A 22,859-nucleotide genomic window follows, 5' to 3' on the forward strand; every position below is an offset into this window, starting at 1 on the left:
AAAAAAGGACGCCGACCGGTCCAATATTAAGGTTTGAGATTTGACAGGTGGTTTGCATCAATTTCGTGTCTATATAGTGCTCAAAAAATCTTTATTGTTCCAATAAATTATTTAATTTTTTATTTAACTGTGAATCGGCAGTATAGTAAAAGCAGACTTAAAACATGGTCGCGAGAGTCGCTGGCGTTTTTGATGAAAAGCTTACTGAAGCCATTGCTAATTCTAAAGTATTAGTTGTTGGTGCCGGCGGTATTGGTTGTGAGATATTAAAGAATCTTGTTCTGACTGGCTTTCCTAACATTGAGATTGTAAGTTTGGTAGTGAAGATTTTTAATTGTAGGCTACATAACACTAATAACGGTATTACTGTTACGATTTCAGATTGACCTTGATACTATCGACGTGAGCAATTTAAATCGTCAGTTTCTTTTCCACAAGGAACATGTTGGTAAATCAAAGGCGCAAGTCGCTAAAGATAGCGCCCTCAGTTTTAATCCTAATGTGAATATTGTAGCTCATCATGATAGTGTGATTAGGTATGAAACTTTAAACTTATAATTTATTACAAGGCATTACTTTCAGTAAGCAATATTTGATTTTAAAATCAATTTTTTTCCAGCAATGATTATGGTGTGAGTTACTTCAAACAATTCAACATTGTAATGAATGCCCTCGACAACAGAGTTGCTCGTAATCATGTTAACAGAATGTGCTTAGCAGCTGATGTCCCATTGGTAGAGACTGGTACCGCTGGTTATGCAGGACAGGTATATTCTGGATAATTTATGTTTCGATTGTGAGCAGATTAAGTTGGGGAGATGTGGGTCAAGTAGTAACATTGATTTTGATTGATTGATTGGAATTCATATTGTTCTAAAAAGATTTATTTACATCTAATTTAAAATGCAATAATTAAAATAAAACTATCTTATATTTCAGGTTGAGCTGATCAAAAAGGGGCTTACACAGTGCTATGAGTGCCTTCCAAAAGCTCCACAAAAGAGTTTCCCAGGCTGTACTATTCGTAATACACCATCAGAGCCCATTCACTGTATTGTATGGGCAAAGCATCTTTTTAACCAGCTGTTTGGTGAAGAAGATCCTGATCAAAATGTCAGCCCTGATACTGCAGATCCTGAGGCAGCAGGTGATGCTGGTGCCTCTGCATTAAATGCTAAAGAGTCTGAATCAGGCAATGTTGATAGAAAAAGTACTAGAATGTGGGCAGCTGAAACCAATTATGATCCAGAAAAACTATTTTCAAAGCTTTTTGGTGATGATATTCGTTATTTGCTATCTATGGAAAACCTTTGGAAAAAAAGACGACCACCTACACCCCTGGTATGGGACAATCTACCTGGGAAAGATGATTCACCAGCAAAGCATTCTGGATTGCCTGACCAAAGGGTGTGGTCAGTTTCTGAATGTGCACAAGTAAATATTTTTTTTTATGTTTCTCCTACTGTTCTAAATAGAAAAAAATTGTTTTTCTTGAACTTGGTTTTTAAATAAGCCACAGACAAGGGTTATTAATTGATGCCAGTCTTGTTATTGCATTAGTGTTATTGCAAAATCTTTATATTTACTAAAGTTTAATCATAAACCAAAATATGTTACAGATTTTTGCAACCAGTTGCAAAGCATTGGAAGCAGACTTGAAGAGCCGCCCTGAAGGTGACCATCTAGTGTGGGATAAAGACGAGAAAAGTGCTATGGACTTTGTTACAGCATGTGCAAATGTCCGTGCCCACATATTCAATATTCCATTGAAATCGCGCTTTGAGATTAAATGTAAGATTTTTATCAATCCTATTTAAAATACACAGAAACAGCTATTGAAAATTACACAATGCCCAGAATTTCAATAATAATTTTTGTATTAGTAATTTTAAATTCATTGAAATTGTGTTTCCAATATGTGGTCAGGTCTTTTACCTACATTATCTCAAGCACATTCTTGTGCCTTAAACAATATTTTTATCATCTACAGAAACTTTGTCACTCCATTGGTTTAAGATCAAATATGAAAAAATTTGGCTGATTCACTCTATGTCAGCTACATCTGCCTGCAAACCATGACTAAAGCTTGCAGTGTACTTCACACTTGTAAATTTTCTAATAAGTTTGATAGTGGCATTGTATTGTAAAAAATATATATTAGGTTAGGTTAGGTAGGTGGAGTCATTTTCTGCAACTAGATTCAAATTTTGGTCCGTTTTGCGTAAAGCCCTGGATAATTTAGCCAGCCTAGCTCCTTCCAGAAGCACAAAGTCTCCTGGCCACTTCAAAGGCTTCTTGGTGTGACCTCACTGAATTATTTTTTGATATTATCATATACCACTTTATACTTAGTTTTTCGATTTTAAGTCTATCCATCTTTAAACTGACTAATATAATTCCTATTAAAAGAAAATCTTTGATGTATATAGAAAATTAACCCTACCCTAATTATTATGTAAATATTGAAAAAGGTTTTATATTTCACAGCAATGGCTGGAAACATAATACCAGCAATAGCTACAGCCAACGCGATAGTAGCAGGACTGGCCGTTTTGCGTGCACAGAACATACTTAAAGGAAATATAGAAGTCTGTACCAGTGTCTACCTAAGGCCAAAAGTAAATCATCGTGGACAATTGTTTGTGCCAGAGAAAAGTAATTGTTTTTTGCTTACTTCTAACAATTCAATCACATTGGCTACAAAATTTATATTCATTGGATATGTTATTGCATTTATTAAAAACATTAAATCTTATAGATGCGATTTTAATTTGGTTGTATGTAGTTTCTATGTTATAGTGTATTTAGTTAATCTTATTTTTTATTATTTTTTACAGCTCTTACAACACCAAATCCTAAATGTTTTGTTTGTGCACCAAAAGCAGAGGTTGCATTGGCTTGTAATCTCAAACAATTGACACTTAAAGATTTAAACACAGCTCTTAAAGAAGGCCTAAATATGCAAGCACCAGATGCAGCAGTGGAAGGCAAAGGGCTGGTTGTGCTATCATCAGAGCCAGGAGAAACGGACCACAACAATCATAAGACATTAGAACAAATTGGGCTAAATGATGGTTGTGCATTGCTTGTTGATGACTTCCTTCAGAACTTTGAAGTCAGGGTTCGTTTACAACAAGAAGACGATGAGAAATCATGGCGTTTGGTCACCGATATGGATGCTCCAATGCCAGAACCAAAAGAAGATAAACCAACAAATGGGGCAAATGGCTCTGAACCAAAGCCAGGTCCTTCTAGACCCAAAGATGACAGTGATAGTGATATGGAGATTATTGAAGAGGATGAAGGAGTGGAAACCACGAAACCGCCAAAACGCAGGCGAGTTGAGATGTCGGATGAGGTTGTTGAACTGTGTTAGCTGTATGTAAGAAATAAATTCTCTAACATACAACTAAACTTGAAAGGGTTTTTATTCTTTGTGTTGCTGACATGTTCTTTAAACCTGAACAACTTGTGGCTTTTCTATGGATTTAGATGGCTATTAGACAGTTCTTTACTTTACCATTGTTTTATAACTAGTTATCAAACTTTGTGGAGATGTTAAAATTTGTTATAGATGAAACAAATGCCTAACTTCATTAATACAAAATCTCTTTACAGCAAAATGAAAAAAAATATTCTTAAAAATTTGATGATTATATTTAAAGTACCATAATAAATATATTTCAAAATATTTGATATCAATAGAAATAGTAGGTTTTTACCTAGATTATACATAATATATGACTTACATGTTACATTTTCTAAATATAAAAATTGTATTTTGTAATCCAACTTCTATGTTAAACATTTTTGAAGTAAATATTTTCTTACAAATAAGCCCACATTATTGTAATCAATATTTTCATGAAATCTCATATAAATGTTATACAGTAACAGTAAGGACAATGTGTTGTAAGATTATTTATATAAGAAAAACCTTTCTCTTTAATAAAACAATATAATGTATAATTATTCAATTTATTTTTCCATATAAGCAGTAAAAGTAATACTGAATTATCATTAATCACAAGTTTCTCTTGCCATATAAATAAATGCTTTGCACAATTAATTAAAAATTATTGCATTATTTTTCTACAATAATAGCAGTTATTCAATAATAGAACTTCTAAAATAAATTCATGGCCTACACATAGACACTATGTGTAGGCTATGTGAAAGCCAGACCACACCAGCCATTAAAAAAGTTTTAATATTAAGCATCAAAGGGCAAACTGACTTTCTTAAGGAAATGCATTACGACTTTAGTAAGTACAATTGAATATTTCTTTTGAGGGTTAATTGAAATTACATTTTTATCTTTGATGGATGTTCAGAATTAAATATAAAACATATTTAAAATTAGAACACCATTTTTGTTCACTTAAAAATATCTTATTCTTAAAACACAACAAACAAAAGATAGAAGACTACATAATTAGTTTTCTGGGAGCATTCCAAATTCTATGAGGTATTTTTCTACATCAGTAGCAAAAAAATCGTCACCTAATTCTGTTGCAAGTTGAACAAAGTTACCAATAACCTGACCACCTTTATACACCAGTAATGCTGGCACTCCATCGACACGAAAATGACGGCTTAGACCAGTAATATCAGCAGCAATGCGACAAAACTTAGTAGTAGGATACTCGGTTGCTAAAACATTAAGACAACCATCCATTGTTTGACATGCTCTTTTTCTGTCACTGTAAATGTGAACTATCACTGCAACTTTTGGATCTTCCTTGTCAATGGCATTCAAAAACTCATCTTGGCTCTTCAAAGTTGTCACTTTACCAAACTTTGGTACTTTCTGTAACTTAGCCATAAGTTCTTGCATTCTTTGTTGTTGGTATTTCATAAGAAATCCTTCATCAATTAATTCATTTAGTTCATCTTCAATTTCATCTCTTTCCTTGTCTGCATCATCTTCTGCTTCTGTTTTGACTGTCAAAGTAAGTTTTTTAGCAAGGGCTATGCGCTCTCTTTCAACTTCTTTCCGGTTTTCTGCTTCCAATTGTTTAAATCTTCGCCAATCCTCAAGGACACCTTTAGGCCCTGTATTGCTAGCAGATCCATTCCAGTTGTTGACCGGAGGTGGCTCTGCTGTGACTGATGTTTTTATAGTCTTTTCTTCATCTCCACTCCCCTCATCTTCAGAGCCCTCATCCTCACTGCTACTGCAGTAGTTATGCAGTTTTTCACCAAGTATTTTGTCCTCCAGTGTGGCCATAGTTACTGTATAAATGATATTAACAATAATTACTTTAAAAAAAATGATCCTTCATATTTTGTTATTACTATTGTAAAAAGTAAAAAAAAATAAAAATATTAAAATTAATAGGACTAAACATTAAATCTATTACAATAGATCATTATTATGGTCCTATGTTGAGTTGAATTAGTAAAATGCAACTAACATAATTTAGTTAGTGATAATTATCACTGATTAAAACACTTTTCTATAAAATAATAACACATTTTAATGCCTTGAATGAATGAATGTCGTCACTTACCCGAATGTCGGAGATTCAATAACTTCGGTACTATACAATCCAGCCACTCCGGTATTTAGTTTATAGATAATAACAGTTTCATTAATTAAATTTCTCTCATAAAAAAATGGTTGGTTGTGAAATGTGAAAATTTGTAAATATACGTATACACACCACAGATTACTTTAGTATATTAAGTACTGTATTACATATAGACTGTCAAGTATAAGTTGGCGTTCCAGTGGCGGCGCCTCCTACAACCCTCTGTGTTGCCACTTTTTTTGTTTAGTTTGGATTGATGGATATTCTTAGATATTACATTAAAGGTAAATAAAAAACTTAATAACAAAAAATTATTTTTTATGGTAATTATGGTCTGTTAGAGGCATTATTCCTTCCATGAATTCTTCAGAGTCATCTGTGTCAGAAGAATCTGAGTCGCTGCTATTCAAATCAATTAAAAATGGTTCCATTACTGTTTCAAGGCGGTTGTCTGTCATACGATAATTATTTTCAACATTTATAACGTGATTACAGTGTTTCTGCCATTCTTCAGCAGTTATTTTGGAAAATGCACTATGGATTCTCTGTTCCATGTTTTCAGAGAGGCCAGTAACATTTGTGTCTGCAAATATTCTTTTGAACGAACTCCAAATGAATTCTATTGCATTAAAGTCACAATGATAAGGCGGAAGTCTTACAGCCTTATGACCATGTTTCTTTAATATTTCATCAATTAAGTAGACATTCTCCTGATTGATTGTTTTTATAATTTCATACAATTCTGCTTTTTTCATGGTTTCCAAGTATGAAAGATTGTTTTTTTTTATGAAATCTTGCATCTCTTTTCTTGTAGCCATTTACTGAAGTTATCTCCATTCATCTCGTCGTGATAATCTCCACTTTTGGTCTTAGATTTGAAACACAAAAGACTATTGGGGATAAAACCTTTCTCACTTCCGGCATTCACTATGATCCATCTCTGACCTTCTGAGACTTCTGTAAGGACACCTTCAGTTTCCTCAGACTGCCAACATTTTTTAACTTTATAGCCAGGGTGTAAATAAGTCTCGTCCAAATAAACGATTGGCCTCGGATTGTCACTCCTTCTATTATTGTCTATTTCTCGTAAAAATCTTGATCGCCAGGCAACAACATCATATCGCTCCATGAGAACCATCCTTTTGGATTTATTCTTTTTATAACTAAATCCCAACTTGTGTAGTATTTTTCTGAGAGATTCTATACTACCCTTGAAATTGATGTCTGCCTTTAGATCACAATGTAATTTTCTGAGAGTAGGGACGGAATTATTTAAATAATAAGATTGGATTTTGCGTCTAATAACACAAAGATCAAAGTCATCCAAATCAGAAACAGTTAATTTTCTTTTTCTACTTTTACCTGGAGTGACTAGTTTTATCGTCTTAGCCTCGGAAGTAGTGTTCTCTGGTGTGGAATTGTCATCACAAGCTGTGGATGTGGAAGGTCCTTGAGCTGCTTGATTAGGGACTTCAGTTCTCGCTGTAAAATTACTTTCCATGATTTTTCCCTCTGAAACTATACGGTTCACGGTTCTTTCAGAAACACCTTAAATAAAACAAAAAATATTTTAAGTTATCCATCAATCACATTTACTTTCAAAAGCAATTATTATTTTTCCCTAAATTTGGGGATATAAATATCACTTTTAACTGGCAATACTTTACCTGTCAAAGCCGCTGTTCGAGCATTCACTTGTTGAAATGGAATAATCGGCCCATTGTTACGTTTCTCCTCTTCACAAAAACGTTTTACAGCTAGAATAATTTCTCTAGCTGCACTCCGCACTACTTTTGGCATGTTTCGTAATGATTTTTACACTTTAAAACACAAATTATTAGCACCGACACACGTGAGCCTACCAAGCTGTTAGAACTGTCAACACAACTGTCAAAATTAGTACCTTTTTCTGCCACACGCCAACTTACACATGACAACCTATAAAGAGTGAATTATACTAACACAGACTAGTCTCTGGTGTTACATGAAGCAAAGAAATCTATTAATTTATTTATAGATTTGCCATTAATGAAACATTAATAAAAAATGGTAAAAGCTTAGTAGATATTCTAAAATATTATAATTTGTCTATGTAGTGCTAAAATTATTTTACGCATGGAGTGGTAGTGTAAATTTGTCGACACGAACAGCATTTCTATACAAAGTTAGTCTTCGACTTTCTACGAATTGTGAATCTTTCTATTGAAATATAAATGCAGACTAGTGGGCGACTAGCCGCAGCTGACTTTTTCAGATATCTGTGGGCGCCGTCACGGCCTTAGAGAAGATGGCAAAGTGTACTAGGCTATAAAGCCATTTAGAATCTAGAAAAGTATTTTTGACATTAATGTAAATAGCATGTAAATAAATCAAGTAACATACATGTTTTAAGAACATTTTATCATCTCTCGGTCACAAACTTAAACTCATTCAACCCTTACGCATACTTAAAGATTTATTCGATTTCTTAATGTAATTAGATTTGAATATTGATTTTTTAAGTAGCTATGTTTAAAAGTTATTAGGTGATGATATTTTTTACGTACCATACATGTACTGCTAAACAGCTATAGTCTAGTCATCCACTACACAAGAGTTCACTAGTGTAAGGGTATTTAAAGTAAAGTATTATAAATAAATAAAACAAACATCGTAGAAAAGGTATATTATACTCGCAACGTAAAAAAAAATTGAAGATCGAAATGTCGGCGGTTGGTCTGGAGTATCCAAGGACCTCGAAATCTTAGGTGATCGAAATTGGACACTAGAAACCTGATATAGAAGTGGCCCACCATACAGCAATTAATGATGATGAATAAAATATATCTACATGCATACAATTAGACGCTTATAAATTAAAACCTAAATATATATACAACCATTCCAGGTAACATTTGAAAACAGTCACCAATTTTAATGCTTTAACAAAATATTTTCTAATATTAAGCTAATATTACAATATACGCATAATTATTAATTAAGATTTAGGTAATCTACATATTATACTTTTACCTATAATAATTATTTTTATGGTAGGTATAAACAGCCCGCTAAATGGATTCCATAAAAATAGCTTTTAACTTTACGGGCAGGCCTCTGTGTCACTCACCTTTATCACACTACTCAAATATAAAATTTTTATAGTTTATAACCAAAGCTATAATTATAAAATATTGTTAGACGGGAAATGCTATCAAGTGTACAAGTAAAGTACTCTCTTAATTGTGTTATGGTTTTCAATAACATTTGTAATAAGTTATTTGACAGTATTAATAAAGTGTTGAAGGATAAGAGCATTTTTTTTATATTTTAGGTTATACTAAATATATTTCAGAGGTTTGGAAACAAAAATTTAAAGGTTCACGAGCAGATTTTTTTTATTAAACTGTGGCACTTGCTAAACTAAATTTGTCAACATGAACTGTCATTTTCATACAAATTTAGTTGTCGACTTTCTACATACATTACATTTAACGCATATTGACTAAGCCCCCGTGACGTGAAAACAGTCGCCGGCCCATGCGTGAGAGTGCTTAAACATCAATAATCTGTATAAGCATTATTTTATTTTCGAACGATGTATTTACAAAGTCAAACTAAAACACATATTAAAATAATATAGATTCGAATTAAGGGCGCAGTACAAGTTTTATTCCGTAGTTTTTGGAAGCATAAGTACATATTTCTAGAGGGGATAATATGTCTAGTATGAAGTCGTTATTTCATTTGTTGACTAATATGATTTAGTATTTTTTTATTTTATGGCAATAGTTATAACTTAATGTTCCATTTAAGCCCAGCCCCAAAAATCTATACCCTTGAGCATCTGAGATAGGCATCTTAATCCAAATATTGATAAAAATGAGCCAAGAATCAATCGACGGATTGTAATAGCCAACTGTCGGTACAAGCTATCCATGGTGGGTTGGATCGGTGTATATGGATAGAGCTTTGTTTTAAAATGACAGTTCAACTGTGCCAATATCCTATCTTAACATTTTAACTTAAAATTTTTTATACAAGGTCAAAAAATAATATCTGTAATTTTAGTAAATATATATTTTTTTAAAGTGTAGAGGAAAGTCACCAAATATGGAATACTATTTTGTTTTTGGGATATAAAAAAAAAACTTTATATAAATTAAAACAGTTTAATGTTTTTACTAATCAATCATACATTTATATGTAGTAATTAACAGCCATTAATCAAATATATTAGTTATCAAATTAAAATCTAACATAAAAAACAAAATCACAAATGAGTAACCAAATATGGAATAGGTACCCATATATGGAATATAAGCATAAATCAACATAACAATAACAAAAATGGACATTAATATCTTTGAGATCAATTAAATAAATATAACATATTGTGATAAATGAAAGAAGTTACATAATTACTTGCAAAAGTCACAGATCCAAGTATCAAACTCTGGACCAGCACAATCATAATGTGCCCAGAGCCCACACATCAAGCATTTAATCCAGCTTTCTCCACTTTTATCCATCGAAAAAAGTCTTGAACAGAACATACATTCTGCATCAGCAGAGTCAGGAGGTACTTGGTCCATCAACTCATCATGTTCACTACCTTCATCAAACTGGATAACGTCTAGTTCCTCAGAGTCTTCTTCTTCACTATCATCCTTATTTTTCTTCGTTTGTTTGTTTCTCTTCGCAGTTTTCTTCTTATTCTTTGTCTTGACTAGTTTATTTTCTTTTTCTTGTCTCTTCATATTTTTATTTTCTAAATCAGTTTTGTAGGGAGAAGATGTTATGACTGCTGCTACAGCAGCTTTTCTTCCTCTGCTAGATACTTTTCTTCGTTTCTCTGGCACTGGACTTATGGCATACGGAGACACCAGACCCAAACTGCTGCGATTAAGCCCAGAAGTCGAAGGTACAGGTTCAGGTTGTAAATTAGCAGTTGTTTGTGGTGCAGGTATTTCTACCAGAACTTGACCAGTTTCAGATCTTGATTCCAGCGGAGGGATATTGGTTGTACAACCGTCTATTAAAGCATTTTGTTGCGCAGCAATAAAGTCCACATCACTGAAGACATTTTTATTTAAAGGCCACAATCCAGTAACTTTGAACCCGTTGGCTGCGATTTCGCCTGTTTGTACTTTCAAATAGGATTTGCCAAACAGCTCCACAATATCATATGGACTTAGAGGTCTGTTGTTGTCTCTAATCCACATGCGTATTTCCTCACTATAGTATGTTTTTAAAGGCCCCATGAAAGTTTTATCTAATGGCTGCAATTTATGAGTCGTATGAGGAGGTAACGAAACTATGTCCACGTTATTTTCCCTAGCAATATCTATTATATCGATATTGTGAGTATGACTATAGTGTCCGTCTAGTATCAGTAAAACCCTCGATTCAGGAGTCGGGTTGGTGTGTTGAATAAAGTGCTTGAACCAGTCTGTAAAGATGTTCATTTGTATCCACCCTGATGGGTGTGCAACTCCGACTGATCCTGGAGGACAGCCTCTCATTAGCTGAGCACTCATATTTTTTCTGGGAAAAATAATGAACGGTGGCACAAAATGACCAGTAGCATTCATGCAAACAACTATTGTCATCAGAGATCCTCTTTCTGCTGAAGTCAGTGCAGCTACCTGGCGTTTACCTTTGTGGCCGATGATTTGTGGTATCTTACTTTGTACTATTGTGAGGCCTGATTCATCCACGTTGTAAATACGATTTGGTGGATAGTTATTCTTAGCGTAAAGCTCTTCAAGGAGGTTGAAAAAGGCTTCCACTTTTTCCTTATCAAATCCAAATGCTCTGGCAAATGATGTACCAGTTGGTCTTCTTATCGAAAGTTTATCTTTATGACGATTTAAAAATAACTTTAACCACTTTTTTCCAGCCATACCTGATTCACCGAAGGGATTCTGCAAATTGTTTCGCTTTGCTAGCATGAACGCCATACGGCGAAGATCAGTTCTTGTTAAACCGTGAAACTTACTCTCCATTATTAGTATGTATTCTACTAACTGATGTTCAAGTTCGGAGCCCAAGATAGTTTTTCGTCCTAATGTAGTAGCTGCTGCCACTTCTGGAGACTGTTCATCTTTTTGGCAGAGACGAAATAAAGTTGTCCTAGGCACTTGAAAATGCTGTGCCGCTTTCAAATACCCCATTTTCTTTTCCCGGACGAATTTTATAGCTTGTGCCATTTTTTCTTCATCCCAGGTTTTTCGTTTGGTTGATTGTGAACCGGACATTCTAAAAACAAACATTACATATATTTTTTAGCAAGCAAGTATCTATCATATGAAATATTATACCTAATTATGGAATATTCCATAATTAGACACCGACGACTGTCCATATTTGGATTTTTATACTAGTTCAAACTCTTCTAAATATTTTTTTAAGTCACAATATATTGAAATTAAAAGATCACAAAATGGTGAAATAAACATAATACCGATATACTAAATAGTATAACACTTATGTATACAAACATATCAGCTGGTAATACTCATTTCTTACTTACCTTTAAAATTTTCCGCACGACAACAAAACAAAACACGCCTGCCACACGTGAAGTATTCGCGCAACTGACTCGATGGTGTGAGTGCGATAGTTAGTAGACCGAATGGAACAGAAGATGGTCGAATGTTGCGTTTCATACTTATAGTCTTAGAGAAATGAAGGTATTCCATATTAGGATACTATTTCATATTTGGTGACTTTCCTCTAGTGTAAAAATCATAAAAAAATCAGAAAAAAAATAAAATTTTTCATTTAAAGATTTTTTCCCTTTAAAATATTTGAAATTATACAAATTTTCTTTGCAGTAACTAATTGTTCAATTATTATTAATAAATTAAGTTATTTTTCAATTGTTGATTTACTAGACGAGTAGCTAAATGTTAGTCGCTTGTGGATATGGACCCACTTTATTTCTTTATTGCGTACCGCACTGCAGCAGTTCACTCACCAGCAGACACTACCGGAACAGCATCAGCTGCGATTATAATAAGTATAGTGCTTGTACTGTATAACTTCGGGCTATAAATAATTTCGGGCGTAGAACCTTTTAACTAAAGAAAGACTAATATCTTCCATACAGTTTGCTCTAAGTACATCCTTATTTATATTATAACGTTAGTCAAATCATGATTTTAAATGCAGCTAAATAGATTAATGTTCGTCTTTTATGAATTGTGTTAAGTAACATATTTTTTTTAATCACAATTACAGACGTCATTCATGATAGAATATTCAATTTTAATTAATATGGGTTTACAATTGACGTAGATAATATTTATTTTATTGACGTGTAAAAAATTACAAGGTTAGATGGATAGTTATTAGTTTGCTATTTATTGAGTAGGATATTTTTTTTATGTCAAAGAACGTCACGTAGGTTTTTACTAATTTTATATTGAACTACCCACAACTTTCCATCTTCTATGACCATATAAAATATTTAAAAAAAATATTGTTATTTTTGAATTGGAATGCGTGCCTTATAGCCTTTATAAATTGATGGCTTATTCTAATAAATATATTTATATACTTAAAAAAACATTTATTTTAGAGAATAATGCAAAATCATGAAATGTATATTATTTATTTTCACATAATTATTCTATCTTAACAGTTACTACTTATACGATATACCTACACAATAATATTTACACCGATAATTCTACAACTAAAATACATAAAAAATGAATATATTAATATACCTAGATCTTATAACTAAAAACATAACAAGCAGCTCTTGTGACCTCAGCCAGTGTGACCACAAATAGGTCTACCTCGGTAGAAATATTTGAAGTATTGTAACAATAGCAGTCAAATCAGGTGCGCGTATAATCAGCATATGAAGATTTTTTTATGTTGATTAAAGTTTAACTATAAAATAATTAACTGGGCATTTTGCTTGCGAAGTACGGAGCGGGTTTGTACGTCATGCTCAACTAATTTTATAATGCCATCTAAAAAGTGAGCGAAGAGATTGCATTGTGTCCATCGCCAAAAATGAATTGTCTTCGTGTAGGGTTTGTTTGATTGTGGATTAATTATTGGGTTCAGGCGAAAGCCAATCTCCTAGAGTAGTGGAGGAAATTGTACGAAGACTCTAACACGACCTTTAGAAATGAAGTACGCGACTTAAGGAGAAGTCAGGATAAATATATAGCACCTTCCATTTTTTTAATGTAATTCAGAATAATAATTCATATAAGTTAATGATTGTTATTCTGTAATTAGTTTCCTTATACAATAATTAAAACATTGTGGCGCATTTATTGTCTAACTTGGTATAAACTTACCACTTTATTTTGAATAAATAAATGTATTAAATACAATAAATTTATATTAAAAATGTATCTTTATCTTTTACTACTGCCGACGGCGATAATGCTCGGTAAGTACAAATTAGGATAAATTAAAGCTATTTTTTACAGCTAAAATCGTAAGAGTTTTTGTTAAGAACAGAATTTGAATAAGACACGCGCAACGATCGTCAACGAGACAAAAATCTCTCTCTGCGTTGCCGGCCTTTTAAGAATTGATACGCTCTTTCCTTGACGGACCCTAAGTCGAATTGCTTCGGAAATACTTCAGTGGGCAGCTGGTTCCACAAAGCGGTGGTGCGCGGCAAAAACTGCCTTAAAAACGCGCAGTTCTGGAACGGCGGACGTCGAGGTGATAGTTGTAATTTTAATTATGTTATAGGTCACGCTGAAGATAAATTAACGAATAATGGTATTAGCCCAAATATAGTGGGAGGTAGTGATGCGGATGTAGGCGAGTTTCCATATTTAGTATCACTCAGAATCAGACAACAAGGTGAAAAATTGGACGGTCACGTGTGTGCGGGAAACATTCTCGGCCAGAGATGGGTAGTCAGCGCTGCACACTGCACATTCCAGTAACCTTTACCGTTAAAGAATTATTTGTAAGCCTTAATAAACTTATGTTAAGGTACTGCCAGTTCTGCCAAGGTCGTATTCGAGTAGGACTGGATATAAATCCTACGCCGCTCCGTTTTATGTTCACCACTTTTTTTTTATAGAAAGGGGGGCAAACGGGCAGGAGGCTCACCTGATGTTAAGTGATACCGCCACCCATGGACACTCTCAATGCCAGAGGGCTTGCGAGTGCGTTGCCGGCCTTTTAAGAATTGGTACGCTCTTTTCTTGAAGGACCCTAAGTCGAATTGGTTCGGAAATACTTTTTTTATAGAAATGGGGGCAAAAGGGCAGGTTGCTCGGCCTAAAATTATTTTATTTCTTAAAGAATAACATTTACTTAGTGTGGGAATTTTAGGTTAGTTATGTACATCGTGGTATCTAATTATTTTAAAATATGCTTAACTTTTGCATAGGGTAACGTTCGGCCGTAATTTTAAAGAGAATTTGTGACAAAAATAATACTTTTAAATAAAATTTGCCGATTATTCTAAATTTGATATCAAATAATAAATCAATCAATGTTGTATAGTAAATCCTCATTTGTTTTTTTAGTGTCAACCCCGTGGATATTCGAATAGTGGCTGGATCAATCAATCTATCGGAGGGCGGATCATCCTATTATGTAGACAGAATTGTGAATGGAAAGTTTGAAAATAGAACGAAATCTAATGACATTTCTCTTATCAAAACAAAAACGGATATTGTGTTTAATAAATATGTGAAAAGTATTCTATTGTCTTTGGGCCCTGTACCCGTCGGTGAAGACGCCATGATAGCAGGCTGGGGATTTACCGATGTAAGTAAATTAATACATGTTAGCAAACAATGTATGAGGAAACGAATACGAAATGTAACAGAAAGTCATATTAAACAATAGGCTATTTGTTCTTTAAAACCATTTTAACTAATCTAAAATGGTTTTAACTACAAAACCTATAGGAATTAATGAAAATAATTTTCATTAATTCCTATAGGTTATGTAGTTAGAATTATTCTAAACAAACTTTTATAATTTTAAGAACCCACTAAAATGCTGCTCTCGTCAAAATAGAAACGCACTTCCTGTGATATATCATGCTTGTAAACAGATTATATAAAATATATAAGAAACGGAAACTTTTTAAATAGAAAAATAGCCAATTTTTTGTAAAAAAAACGTTTTGTAAAAAAAACAACAGTAAAATTGATAACTGTACGATTGCTTGATAACTGTCGAGTTATGAAAATAATTATTCGAAGTAAGGAGTACTGACAAAGGCTGAGCTCGTTTGCCATGAAAACTCATCTTTTCATTGATTTCCTATCTTGCCACTTACCTAGCGATCCCCACAGATTCATCCATCGTTTGTCCTTTGAGCATATTTAACAAATACATATGTATATTAGTTATGGTCGTTAGTAATGGACTAGGCATTTGAACTTTATTGTTTTTGTTCGTGACTCTAGTCTTTAATAATGACTATTTTTGGTTTCAGAAATATCGGACCCGGAAAACCGATGTTTTGCAAAAACTTATGGTTCATGTTCGTCCTTACAGTGTGTGTTTAAAGTATTTGCCAGATTACTTTAAGGATACACATACAAAGATATGCATTCAAAGAGAATACGGGAAGGGAGTTTGTCATGTGAGTTATTTGTTATTAACGCGGTATAATAAATAGTAATAATGGGATACATTCTCTTTGGATAGAAAAAAATTTTTTTCAGGCATTCACATGAGATAACAGTAATTAAAAAGGAATAGATGCTTTTTTGTTTTACAAATTAAAGGTGATTTGTTTGCGTTGTCTCTAAACAACGAATTTATATTTTTTTATGGAACAGGGGGCAGAAAGCTCATCTGAGTTACGGAACACGCCCATGGACACTCACACTGCCAGTAACAAGTGGCAAGTGCATTGCTGTTGTTCTTACCTTGAAGTACCCTAAGTCGAATTGGTTCGCCAATACTTCGGTGTGCAGCTGGTTCTACAATAGTGGATGTATTCGCATCACAAATGACGCTGCTTCTCACAGCCTATAAGGCATTTTCGCTTTCAGAGGCCACAAGAGCGTGGGACTGGGATTTAGGCAACATAAGCACTGCAGAGAATTTAATAAACAGTTCCATAAAACAGTGGCATCTGGAGCACCCTACTAAAAGCTGTTAGTTAAAAGGTGTTATCTTCTATGCTTGATACACGTCATCGATTTTTAATTTTAGGACACTCCGTTACGTGGGCGGCGTACAAATTAAATTCTCGAGAGCTTTTGATTTTGTTACTGTAATGTGCATTGTCTTTTTGCAGGGCGAGTCCGGTGGTCCCTTAATATATCAGGGACAGTTGTATGGTATTGCCTCATTTAATATAGAGATTCATTGCGGTGTAGGCGTGCCGACTGTCTACACAGAAATACGTCCATACAAGCCATGGATATATAATATTATTTATACATAAACTTAGTTGTATAATATCTAAATATATTAAAGTTATGATATGAACATAATGTTGTTTCATTTGTATTGCAATTGTCTCTTATTTAAAGATTCTCATTTATCACGGTAAATGATAACGACGCGTAGCCTTGTGTAATATTACACTTATTACGATCACAGAAACAAAATCTGGTGAGTCAAATAAATTTTCGCTTAAAATATCTGATTTATTTTCTCGAAATTAAATTAGAAACGGGGATAATGTTATTTTATTTGCTACAAAACATAATATGTCGAAGACTTAATAAGTACCCATTACGTATTACCCTTAGGGAGTTTTAGAAAAGAGTTTTAAAAAGAAAATATTGTACGTCAATTTCGCTATTAATTAAGCGTACTTTTAATGTTTGCTTCGCTGTTCAAATTTACAACAGACTATAAAAAATATAAAGTACATAATCATAAATAAAAAAAAGCAGTATTCATGACAAAAATATTGTTGTAACATTCTACAACATAGTCTATATATATAGGAGTCTCCGTGTTGTGTGTCACTAGATTACAATTAAATACTGTTGGGTTTGTCTGTGGATAGCCTACGTCAAACAATGGCCTTGTCATATCCGTTATTTAAATAAATAAAATTCAATAATATGTGACAGATTGGTTTAAAATTATTTGTGTAGTACATACATTTTTTTTTAATGCCTAAAAAAGGTAAGGGGAAGGAACCCGCCCCTGCCAAAGCCGCCGCTCCCGGCCCTCCACCCAAGCCTAAAAAGATTCCTCCACCACCGGCATGCTTTGGTCCCGAAGACTTAGCGAAATTCAAAGAATTATTTAAAGCGTGTGACGAAGAAAATATAGATAAGGTAATACTTTACTTATCTGAATTTTCATTATTATATTTTATGATTAAATACGTCGCCTGAATTTGATGATACTGATAATGTAGGTATCTTGGGTGACTGCTGCTAGGATTACGTCTAAGTATAAAAATACTATAATTTAACTATATACTAGTATATTGAAGAGAAACTAACAAGTATTAATTACTATTATTTATGTATTATAATTTTTAAACAGTATGCTCATGTTTATATTACAAATTAATTTCTTATTATGAATTAAATATTTAAAAAACTTACTTGTTTTAAGGTAAAAATAGAACAAATACCATTCATGTTACGAAAGCTAGGATTCAATCCAAAAAGCCACGAAATAAAAGAACTCTTCAAATTATTTTTGGAAGATGATTTAGTTGATACAGTGGAATATCATGAATTCCTATTTATGATTGAGGCTAAAATGAACTGGGGCGATGATTTCGAGTTGGCAGTGACGAAAGCAATGGCGGCGCTTGCACATGATGATGAGCAGGAGATAGGTAATTTACAAGTAACGAAATGTATTGTATACGGCTTACGGGGAATTTGTCACATAAAATAATTAAAAAACCTTGTTGAAGATTTGCATTGCAGTAGATATATTCATAAAAATCATATATGACTTTTGGATAAGGAGATATTTCACCAGCAATTTCATGCGCGGAACGGAAATTTGCACATTCTACGCACGACAAATTCAAATTTATTAATATTGTTATTTCAATTTATACAGGTATTGCTGATTTTGAAACGTTAAGAGAAGAGCTAACAGTCTGGGGTGAGCCTTTAACAGAAATTGAATTTGTTGACTGGATCAAACTATCAGTGAAAGACAAAACATACAACATGGAAGATGGAACGCTTAATTACGTTAAGTTTATAGAGAATATGAACGCAAAGGATGTAAAGTATATTAAGGAGCCAATAAACTTCTACAAGCTGGACCAGAAGACTTTAGCTGCGATGGCGATAAAGAAAGCCCAAGAAGAGAAGGAAGAACAGGAAAAGAAAGATGCTCTCAACAAGGCCAGGGAAGAGGCGAAGAGACAGAAGATGATTGCTGATGGTTTAATTCCTCCAGATTAGATACACGACGGTAACATTGGTGATCAAAGTAGACATTGTAATGTAAAAATGTTTCTTTCAAAATAATTTTATGAAAATTACTCGAGATAGTAAATATGCCACAAAATTGTAGCGGGTTTCTTGTTTATTGCTGCTTTTTCAATACGGTCCAGTAGCTTTTTTTTCTTGGAAGTAATAATAATAATAATAATTTATTCATTGCACGAATATGGTACAAAATGTCAAGGTGGTACAATTGTCAGTCGTTCGCATATTCTGCCACACACAGTGGCGCGCAAATTTATCTTAGTTTAGATTTTACATTATTAGTCAGTCATAATTAAATTTGTATAAATTACCATGTCTCACACAAATAATCGTTTATTGAGTAGTACGTTTTTTTAGTACACTGTAGTTTATGTTGTAAATGAGTGTGTGATGTAGATTTTTTAGCCGTGTCAAATAAAATTAAGTATTACAATAACGGAATAAAATCTAACGTCGTTGTTGAAGTGCTTGTTAATGTAAATACATTCATAAGAGTTTCTCCCATTACAGTACTGGAAAACAACGATTAACTCATGGTAATGACGTACATACTACATATTCAACAATCCTGCATAATTTTTATAGATGAGAAATGGGTCGAGAATAAGATGTTACTTGCATACATTAACGGATGTAGAAAAATACCTACAGCTAACATAAATTATATAATAAAACTGTTATAAAATCGAAGTGACTACTAATATTTGGGTTTCAAAACCGATAGTCGTAACAGCCGATCACGTTGTTATAAAGAATCTACAATAGAATTCAGCCGAGACCTTTGATTTTGGTCAATATAACCGGTATGTTGTTCTAAACGATCGCGATGTCGTCGTGAACGGTTTTGACAGTATATGTATATTTTCATTTACAAAAGAAAAAAAAATATTCAAGTTAACTCAATTCGCAACTTTATAGCTTAGTTGGGTGTCACCGCGTGTATCCCGGATATCCTGGACCCGATTCCAGTGATAAATATATTTTTTATACGTGTGTCTTTGCCAAGTCATCAAAGAAAATTATGATCTAGCCCAACCTAAGACTAATAAGTAATTAAAGTCTAACCTAATTGACTAATAAGGACATTTAATATAAGAAAATAACACTACTTACAGTATCAAATAAATGGAAGACACTCTGTTCTTGTGTTATAGTTTTTCATTTGCCACTTTTTTTTATATAGAATCGGAGGCAAACGGGCAGGAGGCTCACCTGATGTTAAGTGATACCGCCGTCCATGGACACTCTCAATGCCAGAGGGCTCCCGAGTGCGTTGCCGGCCTTTTAGGAATTGGTACGCTCTTTTCTTGAAGGACCCTAAGTCGAATTGGTTCGGAAATACTTCAGTCGGCGGCTGGTTCCACAAAGTGGTGGTGCGCGGCAAAAACTGCCTTGAAAAACGCGCTTAAGCCCTTAAGCCCAAGGGTTAAGTGCTAATCAGGACTTACACGAATTCACTAGTTCGAATAGTAATTTTAAGGAGTTGAATAGCCTCGACATTCACCTGATGGTGGAGCCTATCTTCGTGAACCCGGGCGGATATTAATGATGTAACGGTACTAGTTCTCGAAATAGTGTAATGGAAGGCCTCCAAATGTCTTATAATAAATACCTATTATTACGCCTCTTCCAGTCAGTAATTCAGGATTTCTTTTATAATTATTATATACAATAAGTATAAATCAACTATTTCGATATAAAACAAACAATTAATATAAATATTAATTATGATAAATACAGCGACTTATACGTTATACAATTTTAAAAACCCACTATGCATTCAGAAACTATTTTGAAACTTAACGGCCCCAAATATTTTACATACATTAAGGATCACGTGATGTCATTTGAGCTGTTGGTAATTGAAAATGTTTCAGTCAATAGGTTTTTTGTATTCCATTATATTAAACGCAAGTCAAAAAGATAGTGTGAAAAATTTGAGATTTTTGTGTTAATGATAGACATTTAATTTATAAGACGGAAAAACGAAGGAGGTTGTCAATTCGATATTTTCTTATTCTGTGCAATCATAATACAATATGTATATTACTATGGTTGGATATAGTAGAAAGGTGAAGCTTAGAAAGATTCTATACTTATTAAGGATTTCATTTTATCGCCGCTACAAATTGTCTCTTTGAAGGACTACGAGATTTAATTATGAAGATCTTTACAAATAATTGGAGATCTAAAGATATTTTTAATGAAAATAGATAAGCTGGATTTTACTTGAAAACAAATTTTATCTATTACTGTTTAAGGTTTAAAGTTGTTTTGTTTTTATTTTCAAGATGTCGTAAATACACTTGTTCACTAGTACGTATTATATATGTACCTAACATATTATTTATTTATTATATTATTTTACAAAGTCTACATATATACATATTTAACAAAAATAAGTTCTACACATATCTAATATCGTATTATTTACTTTACAATAAAATAAAATAACTAAAGATGGTAGATAAATCAAGTACTGGGATCATATTACGATGCATACTCAAATCCGCAATTTTTCAATTTTTTAAATCGTATGGCAATAGTTATACCTTTATTTCAGTTTCACTCGCAAATTTTGTTTCACTATAGTCTCAAATTCTATAGTCGAAATATTATTACTCTGTGACACATTTTATTTTTTGGCGCCATTCATAGATAATATTGCTTTAGGTATTAGTCAATTTATAACGTTAGATGAACTATTTCGGCGAAGTTGGTATTTTCAATATTCAGTTTTTATAAAATCTGTGTACGTTTGTTTTTGAGTATGTTTATTTACGATAAGAAAACTTATTTAAATGTGTTGTACTCGCCTAAATAAAAAAATATACTTTATACTATAAATATTTAATTTTCTGAATAAGTATTAATTTTGTTTACATTTTTTTCTTATATAAAGGGTAGAAGTTCTAATTTAATTACAGATAACCCGAAATTTGCATAAGAATACATATATTTTACGCGTGACAGCAACTCGTTAAATTGGCCTAAGTAATGGCGACTTGGGGTTTTTCCCTCCAAATTAAGGGAGAATCAAGATGTTAAGGGGTATTTTTAGCGGGTACTTTTATTAAATGGGATTTTAATATTCCATGTTTAAATGATTAACTATTGATGATGAACTATTTTATACTATTTAACTTTATTTATAATTAATATATGAACTTACCACTAAAAAGTCCGTAAATAAAGTGTGCGTAAATATGGATGAATCTTTACTTACTCACTAAGACATACAAATATAGTGCAACAGTTATTTATAATACAGGGAAATGCTTCTATGAAACTCATACCATTTTACACATTAAGTGCTCTTTTCGCGGATCCGAGTGAAGCGGGGCCATAGTAGCGTCGCTGCCCACTCGGATCCGTGCGAGCGACCGTGCAATTTATTTAACCATTACCATCCCTAGCTCCATATATTTGGCTCCCGACGTGCTGTATTGATCCGAAAAATGTTTTATTTAATTTAAAAAAATATACAACACATACATAAATAATCATACATATTTTAAAACATTCATATTTACTTAATCATGAATAATTATTTTCAGGCTATTGCATTGTATCCATTGTTTAAGAATGTATTATGTCAAAGGTGTTACAGGTCTACTAAGCCTGTGTTACAGGTCATCAAGCCCAGATGATTTTTCAAGCTTAACTATTATTAATTATTATACATGTTCTATAATCTATGGTCTTACGTTTACCTTATCACAAATGGTAAAACTATTAGTTCACCTATGGTATATAAGTTTTATTTACAAAACTGTAATATATAAATGCTTTCTTGAACACGGTGCTATTTATTTTTAACGTATTTTAATGAAAAGTTAAATTTTTGGAATTCGATTCAATATAAATGTCTTGCTTTATTATATCTCGATTTACATTTGAAATGAGCGTTTTGTTGAAAATTGCTTTGGTAATGACCGAAATATCGAATTAAATTGAACTT

At 32.9% G+C, this 22,859-nt stretch overlaps 4 protein-coding genes and 2 long non-coding RNA genes across 6 annotated transcripts; 3 read left to right on the forward strand and 3 right to left on the reverse strand.

Annotated features, from left to right (window-relative positions):
- Positions 1 to 16: 16 nt before the first annotated feature.
- LOC111002117 (SUMO-activating enzyme subunit 2) lies at positions 17 to 3,841 on the forward strand. Its single transcript, XM_022272225.2, has 7 exons — positions 17 to 308; positions 382 to 536; positions 620 to 767; positions 940 to 1,434; positions 1,620 to 1,791; positions 2,488 to 2,655; positions 2,838 to 3,841. The coding sequence occupies exons 1-7, from the start codon at positions 165 to 167 to the stop codon at positions 3,374 to 3,376; spliced, it is 1,821 nt and encodes a 606-aa protein (XP_022127917.1). The 5' UTR covers positions 17 to 164; the 3' UTR covers positions 3,377 to 3,841.
- A 121-nt stretch (positions 3,842 to 3,962) lies between these two features.
- Positions 3,963 to 5,664, reverse strand: LOC111002118 (phosducin-like protein). The gene is made up of 2 exons (XM_022272226.2): positions 5,514 to 5,664; positions 3,963 to 5,235 (listed from the first exon to the last, which is right to left on the reverse strand). Exon 2 carries the CDS (start codon positions 5,228 to 5,230, stop codon positions 4,436 to 4,438), a length of 795 nt encoding a protein of 264 aa, XP_022127918.2. The 5' UTR covers positions 5,231 to 5,235; positions 5,514 to 5,664; the 3' UTR covers positions 3,963 to 4,435.
- A 1,169-nt stretch (positions 5,665 to 6,833) lies between these two features.
- On the reverse strand, positions 6,834 to 7,262 carry LOC123689115. The gene is made up of 2 exons (XR_006750170.1): positions 7,202 to 7,262; positions 6,834 to 7,082 (listed from the first exon to the last, which is right to left on the reverse strand). It is a non-coding gene; the product is annotated as an uncharacterized LOC123689115 (long non-coding RNA).
- Positions 7,263 to 9,074: 1,812 nt separating this feature from the next.
- Positions 9,075 to 12,240, reverse strand: LOC110993700 (MFS-type transporter clz9-like). Its single transcript, XM_045628019.1, has 4 exons — positions 12,049 to 12,240; positions 10,442 to 11,774; positions 10,072 to 10,267; positions 9,075 to 9,082 (listed from the first exon to the last, which is right to left on the reverse strand). The coding sequence occupies exons 2-4, from the start codon at positions 11,771 to 11,773 to the stop codon at positions 9,075 to 9,077; spliced, it is 1,536 nt and encodes a 511-aa protein (XP_045483975.1). The 5' UTR covers position 11,774; positions 12,049 to 12,240.
- Positions 12,241 to 14,979: 2,739 nt separating this feature from the next.
- LOC111002116 lies at positions 14,980 to 16,888 on the forward strand. The gene is made up of 3 exons (XR_006750185.1): positions 14,980 to 15,278; positions 15,958 to 16,107; positions 16,771 to 16,888. It is a non-coding gene; the product is annotated as an uncharacterized LOC111002116 (long non-coding RNA).
- Positions 16,889 to 17,516: 628 nt separating this feature from the next.
- On the forward strand, positions 17,517 to 19,028 carry LOC111002115 (myosin light chain 1, skeletal muscle isoform). The gene is made up of 3 exons (XM_022272222.2): positions 17,517 to 17,770; positions 18,057 to 18,285; positions 18,519 to 19,028. The coding sequence occupies exons 1-3, from the start codon at positions 17,603 to 17,605 to the stop codon at positions 18,869 to 18,871; spliced, it is 750 nt and encodes a 249-aa protein (XP_022127914.2). The 5' UTR covers positions 17,517 to 17,602; the 3' UTR covers positions 18,872 to 19,028.
- Positions 19,029 to 22,859: the final 3,831 nt, after the last annotated feature.

Source organism: Pieris rapae, chromosome 4 (genome assembly GCF_905147795.1).
Source record: "Pieris rapae chromosome 4, ilPieRapa1.1, whole genome shotgun sequence".
In the NCBI taxonomy this organism is placed as follows: Eukaryota; Metazoa; Arthropoda; class Insecta; order Lepidoptera; family Pieridae; genus Pieris; species Pieris rapae.